Here is a 24035-nt window from a genome sequence, read left to right on the forward strand (position 1 = left end):
GTTTTCGCTCAGCAAACGCTTTACTTGTACAAGTTCTTCATAGCAGGTCTCTGCAAACAGGCTGGAGAGGGGGAGAAGGGCTGCTTCTGCACTAGAGTTGGGGGGGAGGGAGCCAGCTTCGAAGGGCGCGTATACCCTAGCGTCTGGCCCACGAACCCTGCGGAAGCTCGGAGGGGGCGTGCAGAGGGTCAAGCTTGCTGCTCGGGTTAGAGACGCAGGGTTAGCGCCACCTCAGTCCACCTTTCTGCCGGCCCCGCCCCATTTCCGTCAGTCCCGCCTCCTACCTGGGTCCCCGGCCTCGTTTTCTTATGCCCCGCCGTATCCTTAGTCGCGCCCTTGAGTGATTTATTGCATCTCCGCCAGTCAGGTCCCAATTTCTTGGAGTTCTTCCACTCTTCGCCTGCCCCGCCCCTCCCCGTCTGTCTGCCTCGCCCCTCACACGGCCCGCCCCTTATCTGCAGGACCCGGCCCCGCCCTCTGGCCCTGCCTCTTTCGTCTTTCACCTTGGCCGAGCCGCCCACGGTTGGGGCGGCGCTTGGGTTGGCTGGGCTGGTAGGACTTGGGAAGTCGGACGTCTGGGCGCGGGGTTCGGTTCCGCGTGTGGAATTCTGACTGCGTCCGCCCGTTCAGGTTAGGTATCTGGGAGTAGGCGCTGCGCGCACCTGGGGCGAGGAAGCCGGTAGGAGGAAAAGGAGCGGCCAGTTCTGAGAGCGGGTCCCGAGAAAGAGTCCCCAGTCCCGCAGGTCCCCGCCCAGCCTGGGGCGCACCCGCTTTGTGCAGTCCGTGCAGCGAGCACGCCAGCTCGGCACTGGAAAGGCCGCTAAGGTGCGCGGCCTGGCGGAAGATCGCGAGGCCCGCCTCAGAGCGCGAGGTGCGGCCGTGGCCGCCGGACCCGCCCTTCCGGTTCGAGTTCAGCCGCAGAGACCGCTGCTTCTTGGAGTAGTGGCTTGAAGGAGGAAAGTGGGTAGCCGCCTCAGACAGCGCCTCCCCCAGTCCTCTCCATCTCACCGGTGGGGAAACCAAAGCAGGACAGAAAGCCACTTTGGTCTGGGGGCAAGTTGGGACCCAGGAAACTGACCCAGAATTCAGGGCTCCCGTCTCTGGGCCAGGGACATCTGGGGACTCCTGCAGGGGCAGAGTCTGCTCCCCCCATCTTGGGCCCTGAAGCTGGGTCCAGTTGTGCCCACCTCATCACCTCCTGTACCGACTTGAAGGGCACAAAGCCCAGACTCAGCTTGAACAGCATCTCTAAGAAGAGCGTTTGCAAGCCCTGGGGATCACAGACCCGGCTGTTCCTCACCTTGCCTAGGGCCAGAGAACATGCGGACAGGTAAGGAAGAGCCTCCCCCTGGCCAGGTCCACTCCTGCCCCACCAGCCTTGCCCCTCACCCAAGCACTGAGCGAGTCGGTGGCTGTCAGTGAGGACAACCAGGAAGTCTTTGAAGCTTACGGTTCCATCACCTGGGAAGAGAGAGAGGAGGGGGTGCCGAAGGTGCTCACCCCGCCAAAGCCCTACTCTGCGTACGCGTTAGGGGCTTGCCAGCAGTTCGAGGCATAGAGCATCCAGTCCTGCCTCTGGCCAAGCGTTGTCCCAGGTTGAGTGGGGGAGAAATAGCCCTTGCCCTTGGGAGCCCCAAGTCAGGATGATTATCCCAACAGGAATGTTTAGGGGCTCCGGGATAGGCATGTTGATCAGGGCAGGCTTCCTGGAAGAGGGAAATTTAGAATAGGACCAGGCCCAGGATTTTGTGGGCAAGGGAGGCGTTCTTCAGGGCTAGAGGTGGGAGAGGACAGGCGGGCAGGGACAGGGTCACCCACCATCCAAGTCTGCCTGCCGTAGAACCTCACACATCTCCTGCGGGCTTAGCTGGACACCCACATGGCACTGGGCAGCTTTCTGCTGTGCGTGTCCGTGGTGCCTGTCGGGCTGGAGCTGAACAGTTTGAAGACATCCTGGAATGCTGAGGGCGGGGAGGGGGGCAGGTGGGCAAGGTGAACCACAGGCACAGGAACCCTGAGATTCACCCACTCTAGCTCAGATGGGACTGAGGACTTGGGTTCACCAACCCCCTGTGCATTGTAACTTAATGGAGAACAGTGGCTGCTGTGTGTTGGCACTTGTTAAGTGTCCATTCAATTCTCATGTCCAAAAATTGAACTCAGGGCCCAGGTTCGATCTCTGGTCAGGGAACTAGATCCTGCATGCCGCAGCTAAAGATCCCGCATGCTGCAATGAAGATTCCCGTACGTGGCAACGAAGATCCCGCGTGCCGCGACTAAGACCCGGTGCAGCCAGATAAATAAATAAATATTTTAAAAACAACGACAACATGCTCGCTTCGGCAGCACATATACTAAAATTGGAATGATACAGAGAAGATTAGCATGGCCCCTGTGCAAGGATGACACGCAAATTCATGAAGCGTTCCACATTTTTTATATGTACATATGTATAGCTGATTCACTTTGTTGTACAGCAGAAACTAACACAACATTGTAAAGCAATTATACTCCAATAAAGATGTTAAAAAATAAATAGATAGAATATATGTAACATAAAAAACATGTAATGACCATTCTCAGTTCACAGGCAGTACAAAAAGAGGCCAAATGCTGGACCTGGTCCAAGACTTGTAGCTTGCTAACCCCTATGTTACTGTATATCTGTTGCAATTCTAAGGATCTATAAATATTAAATCATTCTAGTGATCCTATGAAAAAAAAACCCAAACAACAACAGAAACAAACAACAAAATAACTCATGTCCAAGGCCACACCACCAGTAGGGGCACTGCTGGGCTTTGGACTCGGGCAGTCTGGCTCTGGAGCTACGATGCCGAGAGGCTCCAGGAGCCCTGCTGGCACCTGGCCTGTAGTAGGCACTGCAAATTATTATTATTATTATTTTAACATCTTTATTGGGGTATAATTGCTTTACAATGGTGTGTTAGTTTCTGCTTTATAACAAAGTGAATCAGTTATACATATACATATGTTCCCATATCTCTTCCCTCTTGCGTCTCCCTCCCTCCCTCCCTATCCCACCCCTCCAGGCGGTCACAAAGCACCTAACCGATATCCCTGTGCCATGCGGCTGCTTCCCACTAGCTATCTATCTTACGTTTGTTAGTGTATATATGTCCATGCCTCTCTCTCGCCCTGTCACAGCTCACCCTTCCCCCTCCCCATATCCTCAAGTCCGTTCTCCAGTAGGTCTGTGTCTTTATTCCTGTCTTACCCCTAGGTTCTTCATGACATTTTTTTTCTTAAATTCCATATATATGTGTTAGCATACGGTATTTGTCTTTCTCGTTCTGACTTACTTCACTCTGTATGACAGACTCTGGGTCTACAATGGAATATTACTCAGCCATAAAAAGAAACGAAATTGAGCTATTTGTAATGAGGTGGATAGACCTAGAGGCACTGCAAATTATTGATGATGAATAGAATGCTTCTGCTTTGAGGGGCCCCTGCCAGTATCAGGGCATGATCTTTGCAGGGACATTGGGTCCCCCAAATGTAGAAATGATTCCTTCTACCCCTACTCCCACAGCTCCAAACCCCAGCGGGGCAGGGACCTCAGATTCTTGTTTTCCATCCTTTCTCCCAGTTTCCCTTCTTCCTTTCATCCTGTTCGTCCATCCACCATCCATCCATCCACCATCCAAATACCTTGCTATCCACCAATCCCATCCCTCCTTCCCTCCTTCACACACACACACACACACAGAGCAACAAGCCCTGGGATTGCAGAGATGAGCAAATTAGGCTGGCATGGAGAGGTTACAATACAATCACTGGTTTCTCACTTTGTCCCCAGCCTCTGGGCAGGCAACTCCATTGTATTCTGCTCCGAGCACCCCCTAGTTTTCCTCCCTGCTCCCAGCCCTGAGGCCCTCACCTGCCAGCTGCCCGGGTGTCAGGGGTAGCAGATTCTTGTCTGCAAAGCTGCCTCGTGGGAAGGAGGCTGGAAAGGCTTTTGTACCTGCTGCAGAGAGATGCCAGGGCCAGGCAGGCCTTTCCCCAAACCCAGCACCCCAGGCCTGGCCTCAGTCCCTGTTCTCACTTCTCAGACCCAGCGCTTGGGCCTGTCTGTATTGTACGGGTGGCCGCAAGGCCCTTGAACTCCCTCGCCGCCTGGGAGGGCTGCTCAGCCCGTGGCTGTGGCCGCTGCTGCTTCTGTCTGGGTCAGCAGGGTACGCGCTGCTGCAGCCTCCTCCCCTGCGTCCTCCCGGCCTGCTCCTCTCCTGGGTCTCACGTGAGCAGTCTTTGAGGCTTCTGTGGAGGCCTTGGAGGCGGGGAGAAGACAGGGCCGAAGGGCCCAGCCCACTTGAGTGCCCGACTCCAGGGGACCTGAGGCCAGACCTGTGGGTGCACAGCTTCCCCTCCCAGGACCCGCGCCGCCCCCGCCAGCCTGCAGCCACAGTCCTCTCCCTGGGGGATTCCGGGGGCAGTAGCTTGGAGGAGTGGCGGACCTTCCCCCTGCCCACGTCACCTGGATGTTCTCTTTGCCGATGGTGACATCTTGGTCTTCCATCCTCTGCTGCCTGAAGGGCAGTCACAGGCTCGGAGGCCGGTCCAGTGTCCCAGGTCCACAGTCCCCAAGCTGGCTTCCGGGTGGATCTTAACAACTTTTGGCAGGGGTGCCCTTCTCCCTCCCACTGGCCTGCGCCTCTCTGCTGGGGAACCTGCAGTTTTCGTCTTTTGTGTTTCTGCCTCCCTTAAGGCACATAAATTTGTGACTCCACTTGGAAGCTAACAGGATGGCTGAGGCCCAGGGGAGAAGCAGGCCCCAGAGGCCCCAAGTCAAGGCGTGGGAGGGTGGGATCTAGCCAAGTTGGGGCTGTGGCCCACCTTACCCCAGGACCCCCGGGAGGGCAGGGACCCTTCCTCCAAACGACGCAAACCCACAAACCACGTTAACAAAATACTTTGGGAAGATGCATCCCAACAGCCAGACACTCACCTCTGGGTCTCTTCATCCTTCCTTCCAGCCTCCTGCCCTCTTCTCTGGCCCTGGCCCATTCTTAACTGCTCACCCCTTCCTAATCCCATTCTCCCAGGCCCTGGGCACCTCCCTCCTCAGCCCCGTCTCAAGGTGGGGCAGGATTCTGAGGACCTGCAAGGTGATTTCACTGCATCGGGAGCCTTGGCCCAGGGTAGGTCTCAGGCTCACCAGGTCCCAAGCCTCGATGCTGCCTCCCCTTCTCTTCCTCCCCAACTTCCCTCTTCCTGCCCATGTCCATCCCCGCACTCCAAGTTCTCTTCCCTCCTTTGCTGCCCTCTCCTCTTCCAGAAGCTTCTCCACATTGCCTGTCCTCCCCTGCCGTGGGGAGGCTTGTGCGTTTGTGTGCATGTGTGTGAGTCACAGGTCCTGTGTGTGTGCCTGTGTGCACGGCACGTGTGGAACATGCTTCCTCGATCTGCATGTGGCTGTGTCATGCTGACCACGTGTGTAACATGCTGGTCAGCTGCTGGGGTGTGTGTGTGTGTGTGTGTGTGTGTGTGTGTGTGTGTGTGTCTGGGTTGCATGCAGAAGTGCATCATTACACATGGGCTCTCCCCTACGCTGGAGGTACCTCGGACTCAAGGCGGTGGCCCCTGGAGGACCAATCCTTTAGCTTCATTCTTGCCCTCCTTCAAGCCCTGGACACCACCCCTTTACCATGCCAGGCCTTCCCCATGGAGAGAAGCAGGAAGAACTCCTTCCAGAAGCCGTCTCACCTGCCCAGCCCCACCCCCAGCAGGCTCTCGCCTCAGGCGATCCCAACGTGCCCCCCTTTTACATCTAAGAAACAGAAGCCTCAGAAAGGGCACCACTGAGGCCTCCCCTAGTCACGAGTCTGCTGCTGGCTGGGAGGTCCGGCTGGGTGCAGGGGAAGTGGGACCACCCATGGGGAGTGAGCAAGCACAAAACAGGGCTGGCAGAGCCCCCAGGGGGCAGGGGCTGCTGGGGTAGCTACAGTGGGGGTGGCGTCCCTAAAAAACTCGAGACCAGGATGCCGCAGCCAGAGGAGTTCACTGGTCCAGGAGCATTTGCACAAAATGTCTGAGCCGGGGGCCAGCACCGTAGGCTTTACTGGTTTTGTCTAGTCTTCTCTGGGGAAGTGGGGGACGACAGCTTAAAATGGATTTTCAGCAATAATGGACCCCCTCCCGAACTGCAACGCAAAAGAGAGAGAGAGAGAGTCACTTGGGCCTTGGTGGGAAGGTCAAAAGAGAGGGGTGGGCCCAGAGGCCTCTCGGAGGAAGGCCCTGGGGCTAAGAGGGCCTCCTCCTGCCATGCGGGTGGGCGGCTGGTGTTCTGTGGTGTTCATTCAACACCAGGAAGCACGGGGTGCTGGGGAACCCCGTTTCCTCATTCCTGGCTTGATGGAGGTGTCCTGGGCCCAGAGCTGGGGCCATCGGGTTCTCAGTAGGGAAGATACTAGCCTGAGCATTTCCAGTGAGGGTGAGGCTGTCTGTGCTCTGGGTGAGAAGCCCCCTAACGCTAGGACGACATTCTAGTTCCCTCTTTGAACCCAGGTCCTTGTCCCTGCCCTGAAGCAGGTTGAGGTCTTGAGGTTGAGACATCACAGCCCACCCATCCCCCAGCCAGTCCCTCATTCCACTGTCCCCACCCCCACCTGGCTGTGTGAGGAATGGGGCCACCTGCACATCATAACACAGCCCCCTCCCGGGGGAGCTTTGGGCCAGCCTCACTTACTCTTTCCCGGCTCCTTGCGGCTGAGGGGACATGTTTGGGGGCTGGAGAAACTTCACCTCCCCTTCAATGGTGGCCTTCTTGAACCCTAGCTTGCTGAAATCAAGGTAAGGGTGAGGGAAGTGCTTGTCTTCCTGCTTCGAAGCATCGTGCGGCTCCCTGGTTTCTCGTGGTTCCTCTGGTGGCTTCTGCAGCGCATCCTGAGGGAGGTTTTCCTGCTCTGGCTCGTCCACAGTGGGCTGGGCAGTGTGATCCACAGTGGGCTCTGTGGAAAGCGTCATGTCCATCTGGAGTGGGGCTTTGATCACATGCCCCAAATTGGGCAAGTCCATCCTGCTGGAGGAGGCCATGGCCAGGGAAGATGCGAAGTCGATCAGCTCTGCCAGGCCGATGGTTTGTGTGGAGGCGGACGGCTGGGGGCTTGGAGGCTGCTGGGAGACTTCGTCTGGAAGAGCTGGCTGGGCACTGGGGGCCTGGCTCTGCTTCTCGGAGCACACGGTGTCCTTGGGGGCCGACGGCTGGTCTGGGTGGCAGGCGGTCTCTTTTGTGCTCTCCTTGATGGGCTGCATGCTGATCGCCTGTTGCAGGCTGTGTTCTGAGGCCTGGACGAACTTGTCTGCCCAGAAGAAGTGTTTGGAGGTCTGCACACAGATGGAGCGGTGGTCGGTGGATAGTGGGTCCTCCTCTGTGGTACTCGGGTAGCTGGAGATTGACCTCATACTCCATTGGCTGATGTCCTGCTGCATTAGCCCCTCCATGTAGGGGTGGAGTGACTCTGTCTTATACCCCTGCGGCTCAGGGTCTTCACTGAAGGGTTCCAAGTTAACCACCTTCATCTTGGGCTCTGTGTCCAGCTTGGCCTCGGGCTGGAGCATGACAACCGGGCGCACCTCTGGCTGCGGGAAAGGCTTGGGCTTCCGTTCCGGCTCCAGTTCTGGGTCTAGGCGCGGGACCTCTTTGTCTAGGGACTCCAGCTCTAGCAATTCTTTCTCCAGCTGAAAGGTTTCAACAGAAAGCTGAGGAGGCGCCTGCCCCCCAAGGTCCTCCCCGACACCCATTCCCTGCCCTGCCCCCCTCATGCTTCTTCTCACTTCCTTTCCCACACTTGCCTCTTCCAAGTGACCTGCCTAGGGCAGGGAGGCGGTGTGGGCAGCTGGTGAGGGCGGGTGTGCGTGCTCGTGCTGACATTGGTGCCAGGGTCCCAGAATTGTCCAGGGTAGGGGCTGGTCGGGCTTTAGAGAAGACAGGCCCCAAAGAGCCCTGCCCCTGGACCCCCACCTCCCCATAAGATGTGACGCTGCCCATTGTTACCTCCATGTCATCTTCCTCTTGTACTGACTGGAACTGGTTTTGGTTTATGCCACCCCTAAGACAGAAGGAGACAGAGTGGGTGACAGGGCTCCGTGGGGTGGCTTCAGGGGACGGTGTCTGGAGCCCTTAAGACCCGAGCTGGCAAGATGCCCTCAGCTCACTCCCCTGTCTGTGCCCACTCCCACCAAAAATTCCAGACTCACTCTCAAACTTCAGTGAGTTCTGGAAGTGCCTAGAGAGCTGGCCAAGTTGCCCCCTGCCACCCGCAAAAGAGGGATACAGTTGGTTGGAGGTGAGGCCCAGGAATCTTCATTTTAATCCAGCATCCCAGTGAGCCAGTGCCCTTGAAAGCGGCTCCCCACAGAAAGAAAAGCCCAGAGCAACGCCCTCTCCGGGACCTGCCCGCTCTCAGCTTGGCAGATCTGAAATGCAGGGGTGTGTATGGAGGGTGCCCTTGGTTCCTGTTGGTATTTTGCCATCATCTTGGCCGTCCCCTTCAGTGCTCAGCCACTGTGACCCCTCTCCTTCCTTAGGCAACTGCCCACCCTTCCCTTGGACAGCTGTCCTCAGAGAAAGGCAGCTCTAAGGGGTCAGGTCCCATCCATGTCTTGGGTGCGCCCCACCACCCCTCAGTCCTCCTCCAACATCAGGGGCTGGGGGCAGAAGCAGAGGAGGATATGACCTCCACCCCCTGCTGCCTTTTGGCCTGGATACTGCCCTTGGGGAGATTTTGGAAACGGGCAAGATAGAGGAAGATCTTGGGTGGGTACACATGAAAACCTCACAGCCATGGCAGCTGGTGATCTTGGAGGGTTGGGGAGAGGTCCTACGACGATGGGGGGGACTAGTTCTCACTGTGTATCCACAATGTCCACCGACTCCTTGTCACAGCAGGGAAATCCGTTGGCACCTGGCAGGGAGAAGGAGGTGAGGGCAGGGGAGCTGCAGGCGGGGACAGTCCCTGAGGGGTTCTGGAGTCCGGACTGAAGGTGCTGCTCCAGCCACCCCCTCCCTCCCTGTCCCTCACCTAAGCCCATGTGCCGTCCCCTCCTCCACGTCTGCTCCCTCCACCTTCCGTGATCCGTCACTGTCCTCCATTAGGGCGAATACTAACCGCGGTCACTTCCCGTTCATTGAGGGCTTCTAGCCCAGGTATTGTGAGGAGCACTTTATATGCTTCAGTTCATTGAATCAACACAAAAAATGAGAAGAGGTTCATTTGCCCAAAGTCCCTCAGCTGATCATTCAGGAAGTCAGGACCTGAATGCAGATTTCACTCAAGAAACTCTTTACTCCCCTGTCCCGCATGCCGTCCTACCCTGGAGCCTACAACTGTGTGGGGTTCCTCATCACACCCCAGATGAACGTTACCTTTCTCCATTCCTGCCCCTCTGCCCCCTTTCTCCACTCTCTCTGGCCAGGCTTCAGATTTGCCACTCACTCTAACCCTGGCCTCTCCTGCCCTGAAATCTGTCCTCTCTTCCCCTGGCTTCTCACACCATCACACCCTGGGGTCATCCATCTCCAACTCTGGGCCAGAGTTCTCACCCCAGGTGCTTAATTTGAGGTGATGCTGACACCCATCTGGTTATTTATGAGCTCCAGTCATCCTCTGCAGGAGAGACTGACTCCCTGGGGGAGCCCCCCCACCCCGCCCCAGTCCCCTTCCTGGAAGCTTGTATCTTTTATTGAAGAAGCTTCTTTTTCACCTTTTGGGGATAGGAGCCACCAGGCTGTCCCATTCTCTGCTCCCCAGCGTACTGGATAGAAGTTGTTGGTGGGGCCATCATGGCAATGGGCAAGCCGAGTCCCTACGAGCCTGGAGTGTGGCAGGAAGTGACAGCCTTGGCTCTGGCTGAGAAGAATTGCTCCCAGGATTAGACCAGAAGGATTAGAATGTGCTGTGGCCTCTCCCTAGAGATGTAGAGGCTGGAGAGTGTCCTTGAATGGCCGGTGTTGTTCCTGGGATTTGGCTTCCTCCATGTTCAGCCTGGGCCTGGGATCCAGAGTGCTGGGCTAAGAGTACACCAGGGACAGGCTCACAGTGGTGGGCTCAGTGGTCTCTTCGGAACCCATCACCTCCTTGACCACCATGCTTCCTTCGACCATCCCTTGGCTTTCTCCCCACGTCTCGCTTCCTCTGCAATTCTACCTGCCCCAAATGCTGCTGTTCCTCAGGCTTCTGACGTCAGAGCCTTCTTTTGCTTGCTTTACAAAGTTTCCCTGGGAAATTTAATCAACACCTTCAGCCTTAACCCTTCCATAAACAGCAACTGGATATGGATAGAAGGGGAGAAATTATTATGGTGTAAACCTCATTGCAGCACTGGGGGATGGAAGCAAAAGTCTGAGGTTGATTCAACTTGGGGCCTCTGTACCCAACTTGGGGATGTTCTATTAGGGATTCAAGTGACATTCTGTAGTGCGTGAAATCATTTCAATGTCCAATTTTGGGTTGCTATTATATAGAAATGTATTGATCTCGTATCCTGTAACCATCCTAAAATCTTATTAGTTCTAGTAACTTTTTTTAGATTCCATAGGGTTTTCTATGTAAACAATAATGTTCGTGACTCAACAGTCTTACTTCTTCGTTCCCAACCTGGATGTCTCTAATTTCCTTCTCTTGCCTTATTGCACTGAGAATAATCTCCAGTAAAATGTTGAAGAGAATTGAGAGTGGACATCCTTGCTTTGCTCCTGAGCTTAGGGTGAAAGCATTCAGTATTTCACCATGAAGTACAATGTTATAATTTTTCTCATAGATACCCTTTATCAGGTTGAGGAAGTTCCCTTCTATTCCTAGTTTACTTAATTTTTAAATAGGAAGGGATGTTGGATTTTATCTGATGCTTTTTCTGAATTTATTGAGATTATCATATGGTTTTTCTTTTATATTCTGTTAATATATTATGTAAGTTATATATAGCATATATTATGTTAACATATGTTACATATTATTCTGTTAATAATCCTTTTATAATTTGTTTATGGTGAAATAAATAGATCTAAAAAATTTATTTATTTATTTATTTATTTATGGCTGTGTTGGGTCTTCATTGCCACATGCGGGCTTTCTCTAGTTGCGGTGAGTGGGGGCTACTCTTCGTTGTGGTGCGTGGGCTTCTCATTGCAGTGGCTTCTCTTGTTGCGGAGCACAGGCTCTAGGCGTGCGGGCTTCAGTAGTTGTGGCACGTGGGCTCAGTAGTTGTGGTGCATGGGCTGAGTTGCTCCGCGGCATGTGGGGTCTTCCCGGACCAGGGCTCAAACCCATGTCCCCTGCATTGGCAGGCGGATTCTTAACCACTGCGCCACCAGGGAAGCCCTAAATTGATTTTTTTAGATGTTAACTCAATCTTGCATTCCTGGGACAAATCTCATTTGATCATGATGTATTATCTTTTTATACATCGTTGAATTTGATTTGCTAGCTTTCAAAAAGGATTTTCACATACATGTTCACGAGGTATATTGGTGTGTAATTTTCTTTTCTTATTATGTCTTTGTTAGGTTTTGATACGCTGGCCTCATAGAATGAGTTGAGAAGTATCCCCTCTTCAATTTTCTGAAACAGATTGTGTAAAATTGATATTATTTCTTCTTATTTTTGGTAGAAATCACAAATGAAGCTTGTGGACCTGGGCTTGGAGTTTCCTTGTGTGAAGATTTTTAATTACAAATTCAACTTTCAAAAATAGATACAGGGCTATTTAGCCTATCTATTTCTTCTTTTTTATTGTGGTAAAATATACATGGCATAAATTGCCCTTTTAAAACTATTTTTAAGTATACAGTTCAGTGGCACCAAGTACATTCACATTGTTGTGCAACCAGCACTATCCACCCCCAGAATATCTATTCTTCTTGAGTCAGCTTTTGGAGTTTGTAATGTTTTTTTAAAGGAATTTATCCATTTCACCGAAGTTGTCAAATTTATTGGCACAATTTGTTCCTAATATTCCCTTGTTATCTTTTTCATATCTAAAGAATCTGTAGTGATGTCACCTCTTTCATCCCTCATGCTAGTAATTTTTGTCTTTCTTTTTTTCTTTTTCATTTTATCTGGAGATTTATCAATTTTGTTGGTCTTCTTTTTTTTTTTTTTTTTTTGCGGTACGCGGGCCTCTCACTGTCGTGGCCTCTCCCGTTGTGGAGCACAGGCTCCGGATGCGCAGGCTTAGCGGCCATGGCTCACGGGCCTAGCTGCTCCGCGGCATGTGGGATCTTCCCGGACCGGGGCCCGAACCCGTGTCCCCTGCATCGGCAGGCAGACTCTCAACCACTGAGCCACCAGGGAAGCCCTGTTGGTCTTCTTGAACCAGCCAGAGATATGTCGGATCCCTGTCTGGTCACCCTAAAGTGACATCTGCCAGGCAATAGGCTCCTGAAGTCATAGGTTCCCAATCAGCCTTTTATGATTTCACTATTACACATGAACAACCAAGCATCACCAGGCATTTGAGAAAACTGCTAACATAGGAGTGACAGACCAAGAGAAAAAAGCACTCCAGAGTACAAGAGGTAATTTGAGAAACTGAAGGAAACTGAAAAATTCTGATCATCTTCAGAGATTCAGAAATGAAGATATTCAACAATATATATTGCATCCAGAAAACAAGAACAGGATACTATTTAAAAAGAATTAAGAAAAGAAAGAGCTTTTTGGCAAATAGAATTGGAAAATAAAATACAGAGAATATTCCTAGAAAGTAGAACCAAAATATCAAGACAATGTGAGAGAAAAGGATCAAAAGGAAATCTGGGGCTTCCCTGGTGGCGCAATGGTTAGGAATCTGCCTGCAAATGCAGGGGACACGGGCTTGAGCCCTGGTCTGGGAAGATCCCACATGCTGCAGAGCAACTAAGCCCGTGTGCCACAACTACGGAGCCTGTGCTCTAGAGCCTGCAAGCCACAACTACTGAAGCCCACGCACCTAGAGCCTGTGCTTCACCACAAGAGAAGCCACTGCAATGAGAAGCCCGCACACCACAATGAAGAGCAGCCCCCCACTCATCGCACCTAGACAAAGCCCACGTGCAGCAATGAAGACCCAATGCAGCCAAAAATAAATAAATAAAATAAAGTTAAAAGGAAATCTAATTCTGGGTTATAGAAAGGGGATTCAGAAAGAATGGAGAACATGGAGAAGAAAAGAGAAATCAATATTTCCCTGAGCTGAAGGATGTCATTGGCTTAAAAGTGTTTAGTGAATGCCCAGCACTACAGATGTCAAAAGATCTTTGTTGTAAAAGTTCATTGCACCAAGAACAAAGGATTCCTAAATGTTTCTAAGTGGAAAAACAAGTCACCTACAAGGGGAGGAGAATCATACTGGCAGCAGAGTTAGCAACAAAGCTTGTCTTTAAAATTTCTGAGGAAAATGGTTTTTAACCTAGAATTCTATATCCAGCCCAACTATCAATTCAGTCATGGAAAACTCAGAAAATTTACCTCCTCTTTTTTTTTTTGGGGGGGGGGAAGTTATTTGAGGATGTGCTAAAGCAAAAGAAAGGTGTAAAACAACAGAGTCAGGAATGAAATAGTGTGTCCACCCCCAGAAAGAAGCTAAGTCCCAGATGTTAACTGTATAGAGGCCTACAACCAGTACACATTTGTGCAGGAGAATAGAGGATCCTGGGCAGTAGGTCTCTGAAATAAAGAAGACCTGACAAGGTAGTTGGCTAGATGTAGAGGTTGAAGAAAACAAAGACTATAATAAAAGCAAAGAGTACAAGGAAAAGGCCACTAAAAACTCCAGGAAAAACAAAAAGCTGTATGAGAAAGAAAAGGTAGTTGTGGTAACTTTTCTGGCCCTGCAGTGAACAGTTGTTATGTAGTCACAATAAGGTAAATCCTGTTTATTAACTTTCAACTTTTAGAATCAATATATAAACAAAATTTGGAAAACATAATTATGGTTATGGGACAATATGAATGTTACCAACCTTGGTATTAAAAAACCCCAGAAATACAGGTTAGAGGCTTTGGGAGGTGTAAGGCAGGGAGGAAAGCTGAAGGGAAAGGTAGGGTCACTACAAACTTCATCTTACTATGTGTGGTGTCAAAAGATATTCTCTAAAGTTGATGAAAAAAATAAAGATATAAGTATATTAAATTTACAAAAGTTATCAGCATATCTAAAAACAATTGAAGTTGGGAGGATGGGACAGGGTGGCGCCATTAGAGCAAGAAAGTGGTAATGTCTAGAGCTGATAAACCAAGAAAAAGCCTGTGAGCTTGTAGAGAGATGAGAAGGTAACTAGGCAGAAAAACTGTTCACATGAAACAAGAGTGGTTGCTCTGAGGAGTGAGGCTGGGGGTGTGTGGTATAGGGGATTCTTGTTTCTCATCACTGAATAAGCTCTTCAGTACTATTTAACCACATGCATATATTTCTATGATAAAGTTAAAAGAAAATGTTGAGCCCCAGGTACTGGCCAGGCACTGTGCTAGGGGCGGAGGAGCTAGTGATGAACATACACAGTCTCTGCCCCCTTGGAGCTTTCAAGCCTGTGGCTGTGACTGCAGGAGACCCTCCAATCTCTATTTCTTACTCTCACTTCTCCTGAGTTCTAGACTCAAACTGCAATCACTGATTACACATTTCTCCTTCAGGGGGCCTCAACTTCACCTTGTCCAAAACACTACGGATTCCTTGTCAAAGCCTGGAATTCCCCTGTTTCCTATTGTGACGTTGCTCAGGATTCGCCTCTTCCTGAAGACCTTCCAGATTCTACCTCGAGGTGCTGAGCTAGGGACTCCTCGTCCAGTTGCCCCCACCCCACCCCACCCCTGCAGACTTCTATCTAAGCACACAGCTTCTTTCTGACCCTCAGTTAGAGGTGGGTCGGGTGCGTGGGTTTCTCACTTTGAATCTCTGATCCTCTACACAGAGAGTCAGATATAACGTGGATGCTTAGCAAAGGTCTGTGCAAAAATATGGTTTCCTTATCCCTCTCACCCTGCCAAACCCTGCGGTGTATCCCCCATTTCTGACCTCAACTTCACACCCTGGTGTCCAGACTCTAGCCTGGCCAACACGGTTCTGCATGTCTGACCTGTCTTCCTTTCCAATCTCTCATCTCTCGATAACCTCTGCCTGATTCATCCTTCATCCTATCACCCCAATTAGAGACCTGGGTCATTTGTGACCATCTCACTTCCCCAGCTTCTGGCCTTCCCACCACCGCTGTTGCTGACCTTCTCTTCTGACACCAAAGTCAACACAAACCCAGGACTCACTACCCCTCAAAACTCAGCTCTGAGTGCTTTGCACACATTCGATCCTCAGAGCCACTCTATGCACAGGTGGCCGCGACTCTCCTCTTACAGATGAGGAAGCTTGCACAAGTCACACAGCTCTTAAGAGCAGTACCATGACCTGAACACAAGTCGGACTGGCTCCAAACCCTGTGGTGCTAACCATTGTGCTGTCTGAAATTTCTTTAGGCCTCTAGATGGACCACTGAACCATGTGCCCCCACCCCCATCCCCACTGGGCATCTCAATGACTGCAGAGTGAGCCTGCTGCATCACCCCTGCCTCTGCTCACGTCTAGACTCTAGGGTGGCCTCAAAGATCCTGCATGGTCTGACCTCTGCCTTCTTTTTTCATCTCCTGGTATCCAGTTCCTTGCCTTGCCCCAAGCCCAAGACACCCTGGAGCATGGCAGGGTCTTTTGTGCCCCAGTGCCTTTGCACATGCTATTTCTGATACTCAGAAAGTCTCTCTCCTGACAAAATCCTGCTCATGCCTGACAGCCCAAATCTCCATTGTCGTCGTCTCAGTGATAATCCTAGCTATCCAACCTACCTTTTAATTTTTAGTTAACTCATCAGACTCAGGGCCTAGCACAATGCTAAGCCCTTACAAATAATAAATGCTAGCGAGGGTGTGGAGAAAAAGAAACTGTCCTATACTGTTGGTGGGAATGTTCTCACTATGGAGAACAGTATGGAGGTCCCTTAAAAAACTAAAAATAGAGTTACCATATGATCCTGCAATCCCACTCCTGGGCATATATCTGGAGAAAACTCTAATTCAAAAAGATACATGCACCTCAATGTTCATTGCAGCACTATTTACAATAGCCAACGCATGGAAGCAACCTAAATATCCATGGACAGATGAATGGATAAAGAAGATGTGGTATATATATATATATATATATATATACACACACACAATGGAATATTACTCAGCCATTAAAAATGCTGAAATAATGCCACTTGCGCAACATGGATGGACCTAGAGATTATCATACTAAGTGAAATAAGAGAGACAAAGAAAGACAAATATCATATGATATTGCTTATATGTAGACTCTAAAAAAAAAAGATACAAACAAACTTATTTACAAACTAGAAAGAGACTCACAGGCACGGAAAACAAACTTATGGTTACCAAAGGGAAAGCGGGGGCGGGGGGGTAGGGATAACATATACATACTACTATATATTAAAATAGATAACCAACAAGGACTCACTGTATAGCACAGGGAAGTATACTCAACATTTTGTAATAGCCTATAAGGGAAAAGGACCTGAAAAAAAATATATAACAATTACTGTGCTGTACACCTGAAACTAATATGACATTGTAAATCAACTATACAATTAAAAACTAAAATAGGACTTCCCTGGTGGTGCAGTGGTTAAGAATCTGCCTGCCAGTGCAGGGGACACGGGTTTGAGCCCTGGTCTGGGAAGATCCCACATGCCGCGGAGCAACTGAGACCGTGAGCCATAACTACTGAGCTCGCGTGCCACAACTACTGAAGCCCACGCATCTAGAGCCCGTGCTCCACAACAAAGAGAAGCCACCGCAATGAGAAGCCCGCACGCTCCAACGAAGAGTAGCTCCTGCTCGCTGAAAGCCCGCGCACAGCAATGAAGATCCAACGTAGCCATAAATAAATAAATAAATTTATAAGTAGATTTATAAATAAATTTATAAAATAAAATACTGTTCTCTGCTGAGATTAAAAAAAGAAAGAAAAAAGAAAAAAAGAGTAAGTCCTGAAGGGGTTGCAGTAAATGTTGCAGGAGTGATTTAAGTTGTTTGCATCAATTTGTTTGCCTTAGGCATTTGGGACGGGGGTGGGGGGGGGGAGCTGCTCTCTGGTAGTTGGTTCTTGGCACATTTTGAAGGCTGGCCTATGTCCTCCTGGGAGAGAAGGTCTTGAGAAGAAATCTTCCATTTCGGGGGAGGGGGGGATCTGAGCCCCCATTATTAGAAACCTGGGAGATCCAGGGCCCTGAGGGGCAAACATCTTTGCTTGTTGGTACGGAGAAGAGTGCAAAGCACAACGGATGCGCTCAGTAAACATCTGTTGAAGCAGATTGCCTTTCCTTGCACAAGCTCCAAGCATCAACCAGGAACAACTTGATTTGATTTGGGGGTGGTTCTCGGCAGTTTGGGATAATTCATGTGTCGTTTCTGGGCACAGGGCCACTGCTCTTTCTGGGTACCCTGAAACCCTCCAAGAACCCGCCGGGTCTGCAGCCTCCACCCCTCGGTGTGCACGTGTGTACACACACGCTTGTGCACCGCGCAGGGCCAACGCTGGGTGGGTGTGGTGGTCAGGGTAGCACCGCCCCTCATCCTCGCTGGGATCGTGAGGGTTTTGGCTGGGGTCGACCTTCCTTTCAGGCGCCAGGCAGGGGCCCCGGCCAATCCCCGCCCCCGGCGCCCCGCCCCTCACTTTAACTTTTCCCGCCCGGCCCCGCCCCGGCCGTCCCTCCGCGCCCGGCCCCGCCTCGCCGCGCGCCCGCCCGCTCCCACCTGTCACCCCCATGCTGACCGAGGCTCTGTCTGAGAGGCGGGGAGCGGGCTGGTGGCTGCTAACGCCTCCGCCTCCAGTGCGCTCTTTGGTGGCGGGCTGTGGAGGGCGGTGGAGATGCCGGGGGCGCCGGCGTCTGTGATGTCGCCGCCTCTGTGACATCCCTGCCGCGACCGCTGCGGGCAGGGAACAGCGCTCACGATCCCGGCGAGTGGGTGGGCTTGGCGGTTGGGGGGCATCTTCCGGAGTGGGCTGCCCCACCTCGCCCCGCAGCCAGCCGGATGCCCCTCTCCTGGAGACATGGGGCGGCCCTGCTCTCTGCAGCAGGCCCAGATTGGTGGAGGGCGGCGACCTGTAAGCCTGGGGTCTGCTAGGCTGAACTTTGCACCTGCCCTGGGCACACTGGCACAAGGCCGCTGCCCCTTCTGTGCGCCCAGGACCCTCCAAGAACCTGCTGAACCTGCCACCTTTACCCCAAGTTGTGCACGTGTGTCCAGTGCACACACACAGGGACACAGCTTTGGGGTGCAGAGCCAGATTAGATAAGGCACCCTGTGCGCTGGTGGCATCCATCCTCAGACAGGTCCTCTCCCACCACCAGGGAACCGACTTTGGGAAAGTCATCTCTGATCACCTGCAGACACTTGGGTGGCTGGAAGGGCTGGGAGTGCAGGCTCACTCCCAGTTCAGTTCCCAGGAAGCCAGGCCTCAGGGACAGAGGAGTGGCGGGGGGGGGGGGGGATGTCTTTGTTCTGGGCATGTGGTCTGCCCCCACCTAACCCTGCTGGGTCAGTGCCCAGGCTCGACACCCTCCTCCTCCTCCCCTCAGCCTGGCAGTGTTCTGCCAGGGACTTCCCTGCTGTCACCGGGTGGGGCATCTTGCCTAACTGGTCTGAATGGATAGCTCAGAGGCGGAACTGGAAGCACCAACCGGGAGGAGTGGTGGGAAAAGCAGCCCCATTCAAGGGCTGAGAACAGTCCTTGCCTACGGGGCAAGACTGGACAAGGTCCCAGCAAGAAGGCGCAAGGAGGCTGCTGTCAGGATGTGAGGTTCAGCACACAGGCAGGCGCGAGTGGAGACAACCGTGGCCCAAACACACTTATTACCTCAAACTTTATTGCCCACGAGGAGTTCTCTACCGTCTCAACTCTGCAGGACCAAGGCTGCAGTTCTTCATGCATGGGGGGGCCGGGGGTCTCTCCCTGGGGAGCAGCATGGCTCAATGTGGAGAGCTGGGCAGAGGCCACCTTGGCAAAACGTGGGGATGAGCTTCTCCCCAGATGGAACCTCAGGGGACATCCCCTCACCCCACAACAATTCACAGTTGATTAATGCTACATGAGTGCTGATCAGCTCCCCCGGAAAGAAGAGGCTAGGTTGGGGTGATGGTAGGGGGTGCTCACCTTAAAGAAACCTGAAGGAGGTTTGAGGGGTCACATGCATGGAGAAGGGTCAAGAGCTGAGTCCCTTCACCCCATCTCCTGGCCTGCTTGTGCTCATGCAGAACCGCTGGCCTGCCCTCCTGGAGGGCAGCCATGAAAGTGCTTGAGGTCATCAGAGTGCAAAGTGCAGCTGGCAGTGCCCCCAAGACCAGGGGCAGCAGGACCAGTGAGTGTCTCGGGAAGCTCACGTGAGGCTGTTGAGAGCCGTGGCCTGGGTAACAGTAGCACCTGCATCTGCCGCCTTCTCTCGAGTCTATCGTGCTCTGTCCTCAGACGGTTCCCGTCAGGTAGGTCTCATGTCGCCCTTCGCTACTACAGATGAGGGAGCTGAGTGCCAGCTGCGCAGGGGCGGTGCTGGGCCTGCGGTTGGGGCTCGGGGCCTGCTGCTCCGGGGAAGACTCGTGGCCAGCAGCGAAGGGGCATGTGCTTAGGGACTGAGAACCACGTCACTCGAACGCCTTCTCTGGTCCTTGCTGAAGCTGAGCTCAGCTCAGGGCCTGGGTTGCGGCTCCCTGAGAAGTGTGGTGTTTTCTCCCAGGGAGACCCCCAGTGTCAGGCATTCCTCCCTCCCTGACCTGGTCTGAAAAACACCTAGAGATAGAAGGGGGCCTGATGGCCAGGCAAGGCCGGCCAAGGGCATCAGAGGGCCCCCTCCATTAACCCAAGGGTAGGCACACCTGCTGCCCCAGTCCTGTACTGGGCCTGGGGGTAGGTCATTAGATGCTCATACCTGCCTGGAACCCGAGGGAGGGGCTCACCCACCTCTCTGGGACCTGGGCCAGAAGCCACTCTCCCCTGACTGCCAGCAAGTGGTCACTGATCCTAATGGGTCAGGCCAGCTTGTCAGGACCAAGGCAGAGAAGACCCTCTTTGTTCCCCATGGGAAGAGGCCTCCTGTCTTCCTCCTCCTCCTCCTCATGTGGGCTCAGGAAGGACACAGGTGGGAGATCCTGGGAGGTGTTCTGCTAGCCCCACCTCACTGCTGCCAGCCCCTGGTCCCACCGCTGAGCCACAAGCTGGCAGGCCCCTGGGAGGAGGCAGGCTGAGCCTGTGTCTCGGGGGCAGCGCTGAGCACCGAGAAGGAAGGTCACTTCTGGCCAAGTGGAGCCAGTGGTGGAAGGCTGGTTAGGGCCTGTTCTCCAGCTGGCCATGCTTGACCCTCCAGCTCCAGGCGAAGCTGCCGTCAGGGGCCAGGGTGCACTGCAGGTCGATGCCCGAGTCCGGCACCTCCATGTCGTAGCGCACGGGCTGCCCGTCCTTGGTCACCAAGCTGAAGGCTGAGGCTGGGATCTGCGGGCAGAGCAAACGAATGGGTCTGAGAGTGGCAAGGGGCACCGAAGGTTCCTAGAAGTGCGGTGCTGACGGCCTCCTGCCGTGCTGGCAGACACCTCCCTCCAGCCGAGTAGGCAGCCCTGAGGTATCAGCTGCCTTTCCTTCTGGAACACTTGCAGAACCTCTCCTGGCCCAAGTGTGGATCCTGAGGACCCTTCAATCACCACGGCCAGTCTTGCCCTGGGACCCCAGGGGACATCTGGGGCCAGCTATTTCCTCTGGTGCCATTTCTACTTATTCAAAAGCCTCCTTCCTGGAGGACTGGGCTAGGTGCACTGGGTTCTGGGGCTCTGCCCCTAAGCGTGTACCTGCCCCCTTACCTGGCTGCTGATGCCGGTTGCGATGTCTCCCACCTTGACCCGGTGGAATTCCCGGATGTGCAGGTGTTCGCCATTGAGAGACTGTATTTGGACTTTCACACCTAGAAGGCAGGTAAGGTGACCGTCAGGGGAGTGGCTGCTAGCTCCCTAAGGCGCCCTGTGTAGGGGGAAGCAGGGTGGCTGTGGGGAAGCTGCAGAGATGACATGGAGGATGGAGTGGCTGCAATGTTATACCCCTGCTAGCTCTTACTGGCCATTTCCTGTCAACACCAGGAATTTGGCCTGCACAGTGCAAATATCTAGGGTTGGCTCCTGTGGGGAAGTAGTATTTCAACTTACAAAGCAGAAAGGAACTGGAAACAAAGATTCTTAAATTAGATTGTGGGCAAATTAGATTTTAAGTCCCTGAGGTGGAGCGGCCTGTGGCCAGGCATGGGGGCTTGATGCCATGAGTCTCACTGTCCCCAGGGAACCGTAAGCTGATGAAACCCTCATTCTATCAAAATCACAACATGACCTCTGCAACCATGCTTGAAAACAGAGTTCTACATATGTTGTCCTTCTCATCTTCTGACTTCAAATGTCAGAGGAGGATCTCAGCAAACCTACTACTGAGTTTTTTTTTTTTAATATTTATTTATTTTTGGCTGCGTTGGGTCTTTGTAGCTGTGCACGGGCTTTCTCTAGTTGCGGAGAGCAGCGGCTACTCTTCGTTGCAGTGCGCAGGCTTCTCATTGCGGTGGCTTCTCTTGCTGCGGAGCACGAGCTCTTGGTGCATGGGCTTCAGTGGTTGTGGCTCATGGGCTCTAGAGCTCAGACTCAGTAGTTGTGGCGCACGGGCTTTGTTGCTCTGTGGCATGTGGGATCTTCCCGGACCAGGGCTCAAACCCGTGTCCCCTGCACTGGCAGGCGGATTCTTAACCACTGTACCACGAGGGAAGCCCCTATTGCTGACCTCTTGATTAAAACGCTCATGGGGTCCCATTCTTCCTTTTCCCTTTAGAAGACATTAATCGCTCAGCTTTGGGACTCCAGGCCAGGAAAGACTGCTCTCTGCCCCAAGCTAGAGGCCTTCTGGGACTCTATCAACTGCTCACAAGGGGCAATGGTCCTTGACTGCCCCATGAGGAAAGGCTCTGGGTGATCAGGGCCTTTACTCTAAACCAACTTAATGGCCAGGTACCTCAGATTCTGGGTGCCAGGTGCCTTCCTCTCCCTTCCCCACTGTGCCCCACTCTCAGACTCCCCAGTCCCAGGCGGATCAGGGGACTGTACCGTTGAAATAGCTTGGCGTGTCGGTGGGCCGCCCCCGGGCCAGCACCATGTTCCAGCTGGAGCTGCGGGCCTCCGCCTGGCTGCCCCACGAGTGCACGCCGGAACTCAGGGTGTCCCGCGAGCTCTGAGAGGCCTTGGACGGGTTCTGAAACAGAAGTGGGCACAGACTCAGGCCCCCGGGCTCAGGGAGCCATCTCTGGCCTTGGTCTGATTTGGCGAGGAAGTGCCCATGTCCTAGGCTGGAGCGTGGCTCTCCTGAGCATTGGGGCTCAGCACAGGGCTGAGCTCCTGAGGGGCCCTTGGGCTGGAGGAGGGTGAACAGTAATTCTATGGGCACCAAAGCCAAGCCTTTCCCCTCACTATCCTAGTAGCCAAACCAGTCCCTAATTCCCGGGTGTGTTGGAGATGGACCGTCTCATTCTGAGAAACCAGGACCCCTGCCCCAGTGAGGACCCCTCCCAGAAGGAACGGGCACCCCTGTCACCTGCCCTTTACCCACTACTTGCACATGGCCCCTTCACTGGCCGGACACAGAGCCACCTGCCCTGTGCCCCGGCTCCTGGCCCACGGCCGACTCACCTTCTCACTGTCATCTGACAGGGAGAGGCTGTCGACGCTGAGGCATGACAGGATTTGCTCCTGTTCCTCCAAAGAAAACGGCTGCGACAGGCTGTTCAGAAATAATTCTGCAGAGAAAGGCAGAAGACCTTGTGAAAGACTGGGAGGGTCCGGCTGTGCCGTCGGTGTTCTTCTGCACAGATTGCTGACCCTGGGGAAGAGGACGAAGCCCAGGCCTTGGTGCAGGGCCCAGGCCAGTGCTCAGGGACCTGGATGCTGTGGCTGCCCGTACCTATTTCCAGCTGTTGCAGCTCTTGCTCGGGGAAGGTTGCCTTCCGCTCTGGTGAGCTGGAGTTCTTGGCTGGGGCCGGATCCAGGGAGGACAGAGCCAGTGGTTCCCACGTCCTGGACTCTTCTTTGCCCCAGTGCAGGCTGGGAGACTTGTTCTGCTCTGGGGGCTCTGGGGGTGGAGGAGGCTGGAGCTTAGGGGCCCCGCCTGCTGCATCCTCAGCTGGCTGGGGCCCCGGGTCCCCTGGTGAGAGCTCCCCTGGCGACAGCTCCACTGGCGGGGCACGTAGGGTCTGGTGAGGGTGCCCTTGGCTTGACGGTGGGTGGGCTTGGAGTGGCGGCGGATGTCTTGGTTCTTTGTACTCTCCCCTCCAAGGGCTCCTCAGACCTCCCACTACAAAACAGAGAGCACACGTGGTGAGGTGGAAATGGGCCAGGCCAGGTGGCCTTTCCTGAGCAGAAGAGGGCCAGAAGCGGGCAGTGAGAGTGGCCTTTTGCCCGGCCAGGACATGACTTCGGAGGGCAGTGTGTGGTCTCCAGAGGAGGCCTCTTCCGTAAGATGGCCCTGATGATGGGACTACGACAGTATTTCTTTTATTCCATTTTCCTCCTAGGTAACAACTGCAAATTTAAAAATTACAGAATTGGCTCCAGAGAAGGACTTTGTTAATATTAATAGTAAAGAGAAGATTTAAAAATAGCTCTGGGGTAATGCCAACTCACAGTTCCCAGGCGAATGGGCCTCGCTGACCCTCCGTCTCTCTTACCCCTCCCTTCCCGATAGTCAGTGCTTCCTGAAGACACCACTCCTCTGGAGTGGAAGGCAATTCAGCCCTGGGGCCATTACAACTACCATCTAGGTTTGGCGTCAGGGGGCTCTGCAAGGTCTCTCTTCTGTTTTACTTATTCCCTTTTGTTCCCATAACCACTGTCTCTCCCTTGCCACCCCCTACCCCGCCCCCGGCTGATGTTCTCTTACGTTCAACATGTCATTTTCGGTTTGATCGAATTCTTGCAAAG

General features: G+C 53.2%; 3 protein-coding genes across 5 annotated transcripts in view; all 3 read right to left on the reverse strand.

Moving 5' to 3' along the window:
* Positions 1 to 20: 20 nt before the first annotated feature.
* Positions 21 to 5249, reverse strand: LOC307177799 (uncharacterized protein; the record flags this gene model as incomplete). Its single annotated transcript, XM_079905229.1, is given in 9 exon segments — positions 21 to 157; positions 504 to 662; positions 768 to 933; positions 980 to 1289; positions 1374 to 1461; positions 1819 to 1899; positions 1902 to 1961; positions 3905 to 3988; positions 5180 to 5249. Coding segments are annotated over 9 exon segments (1155 nt in total).
* An 830-nt stretch (positions 5250 to 6079) lies between these two features.
* On the reverse strand, positions 6080 to 7785 carry SPATA32 (spermatogenesis associated 32; the record flags this gene model as incomplete). Its single annotated transcript, XM_079905604.1, has 2 exons — positions 6080 to 6164; positions 6710 to 7785. 2 exons carry the CDS (start codon positions 7783 to 7785, stop codon positions 6080 to 6082), a joined length of 1161 nt encoding a protein of 386 aa, XP_079761730.1.
* Positions 7786 to 18925: 11140 nt separating this feature from the next.
* The window catches only part of MAP3K14 (mitogen-activated protein kinase kinase kinase 14), a 43021-nt gene continuing 37911 nt past the window's right edge, over positions 18926 to 24035 (reverse strand). For 2 of the 3 annotated variants that reach the window (XM_079903989.1, XM_079903990.1), the window contains 5 exons: positions 23020 to 23409; positions 22749 to 22876; positions 22170 to 22314; positions 20895 to 20995; positions 18926 to 20532 (listed from right to left, as the gene is read on the reverse strand). In XM_079903989.1, coding sequence (XP_079760115.1) covers positions 20368 to 20532; positions 20895 to 20995; positions 22170 to 22314; positions 22749 to 22876; positions 23020 to 23409 — 929 coding nt within the window. In that variant the 3' untranslated portion in view covers positions 18926 to 20367. The remainder of the gene's footprint in view (positions 20533 to 20894; positions 20996 to 22169; positions 22315 to 22748; positions 22877 to 23019; positions 23410 to 24035) is intronic. The other variant, XM_079903991.1, reaches the window with a different exon arrangement.

This window comes from Stenella coeruleoalba (genome assembly GCF_951394435.1).
Source record: "Stenella coeruleoalba genome assembly, chromosome: 19".
NCBI lineage: Eukaryota > Metazoa > Chordata > Mammalia > Artiodactyla > Delphinidae > Stenella > Stenella coeruleoalba.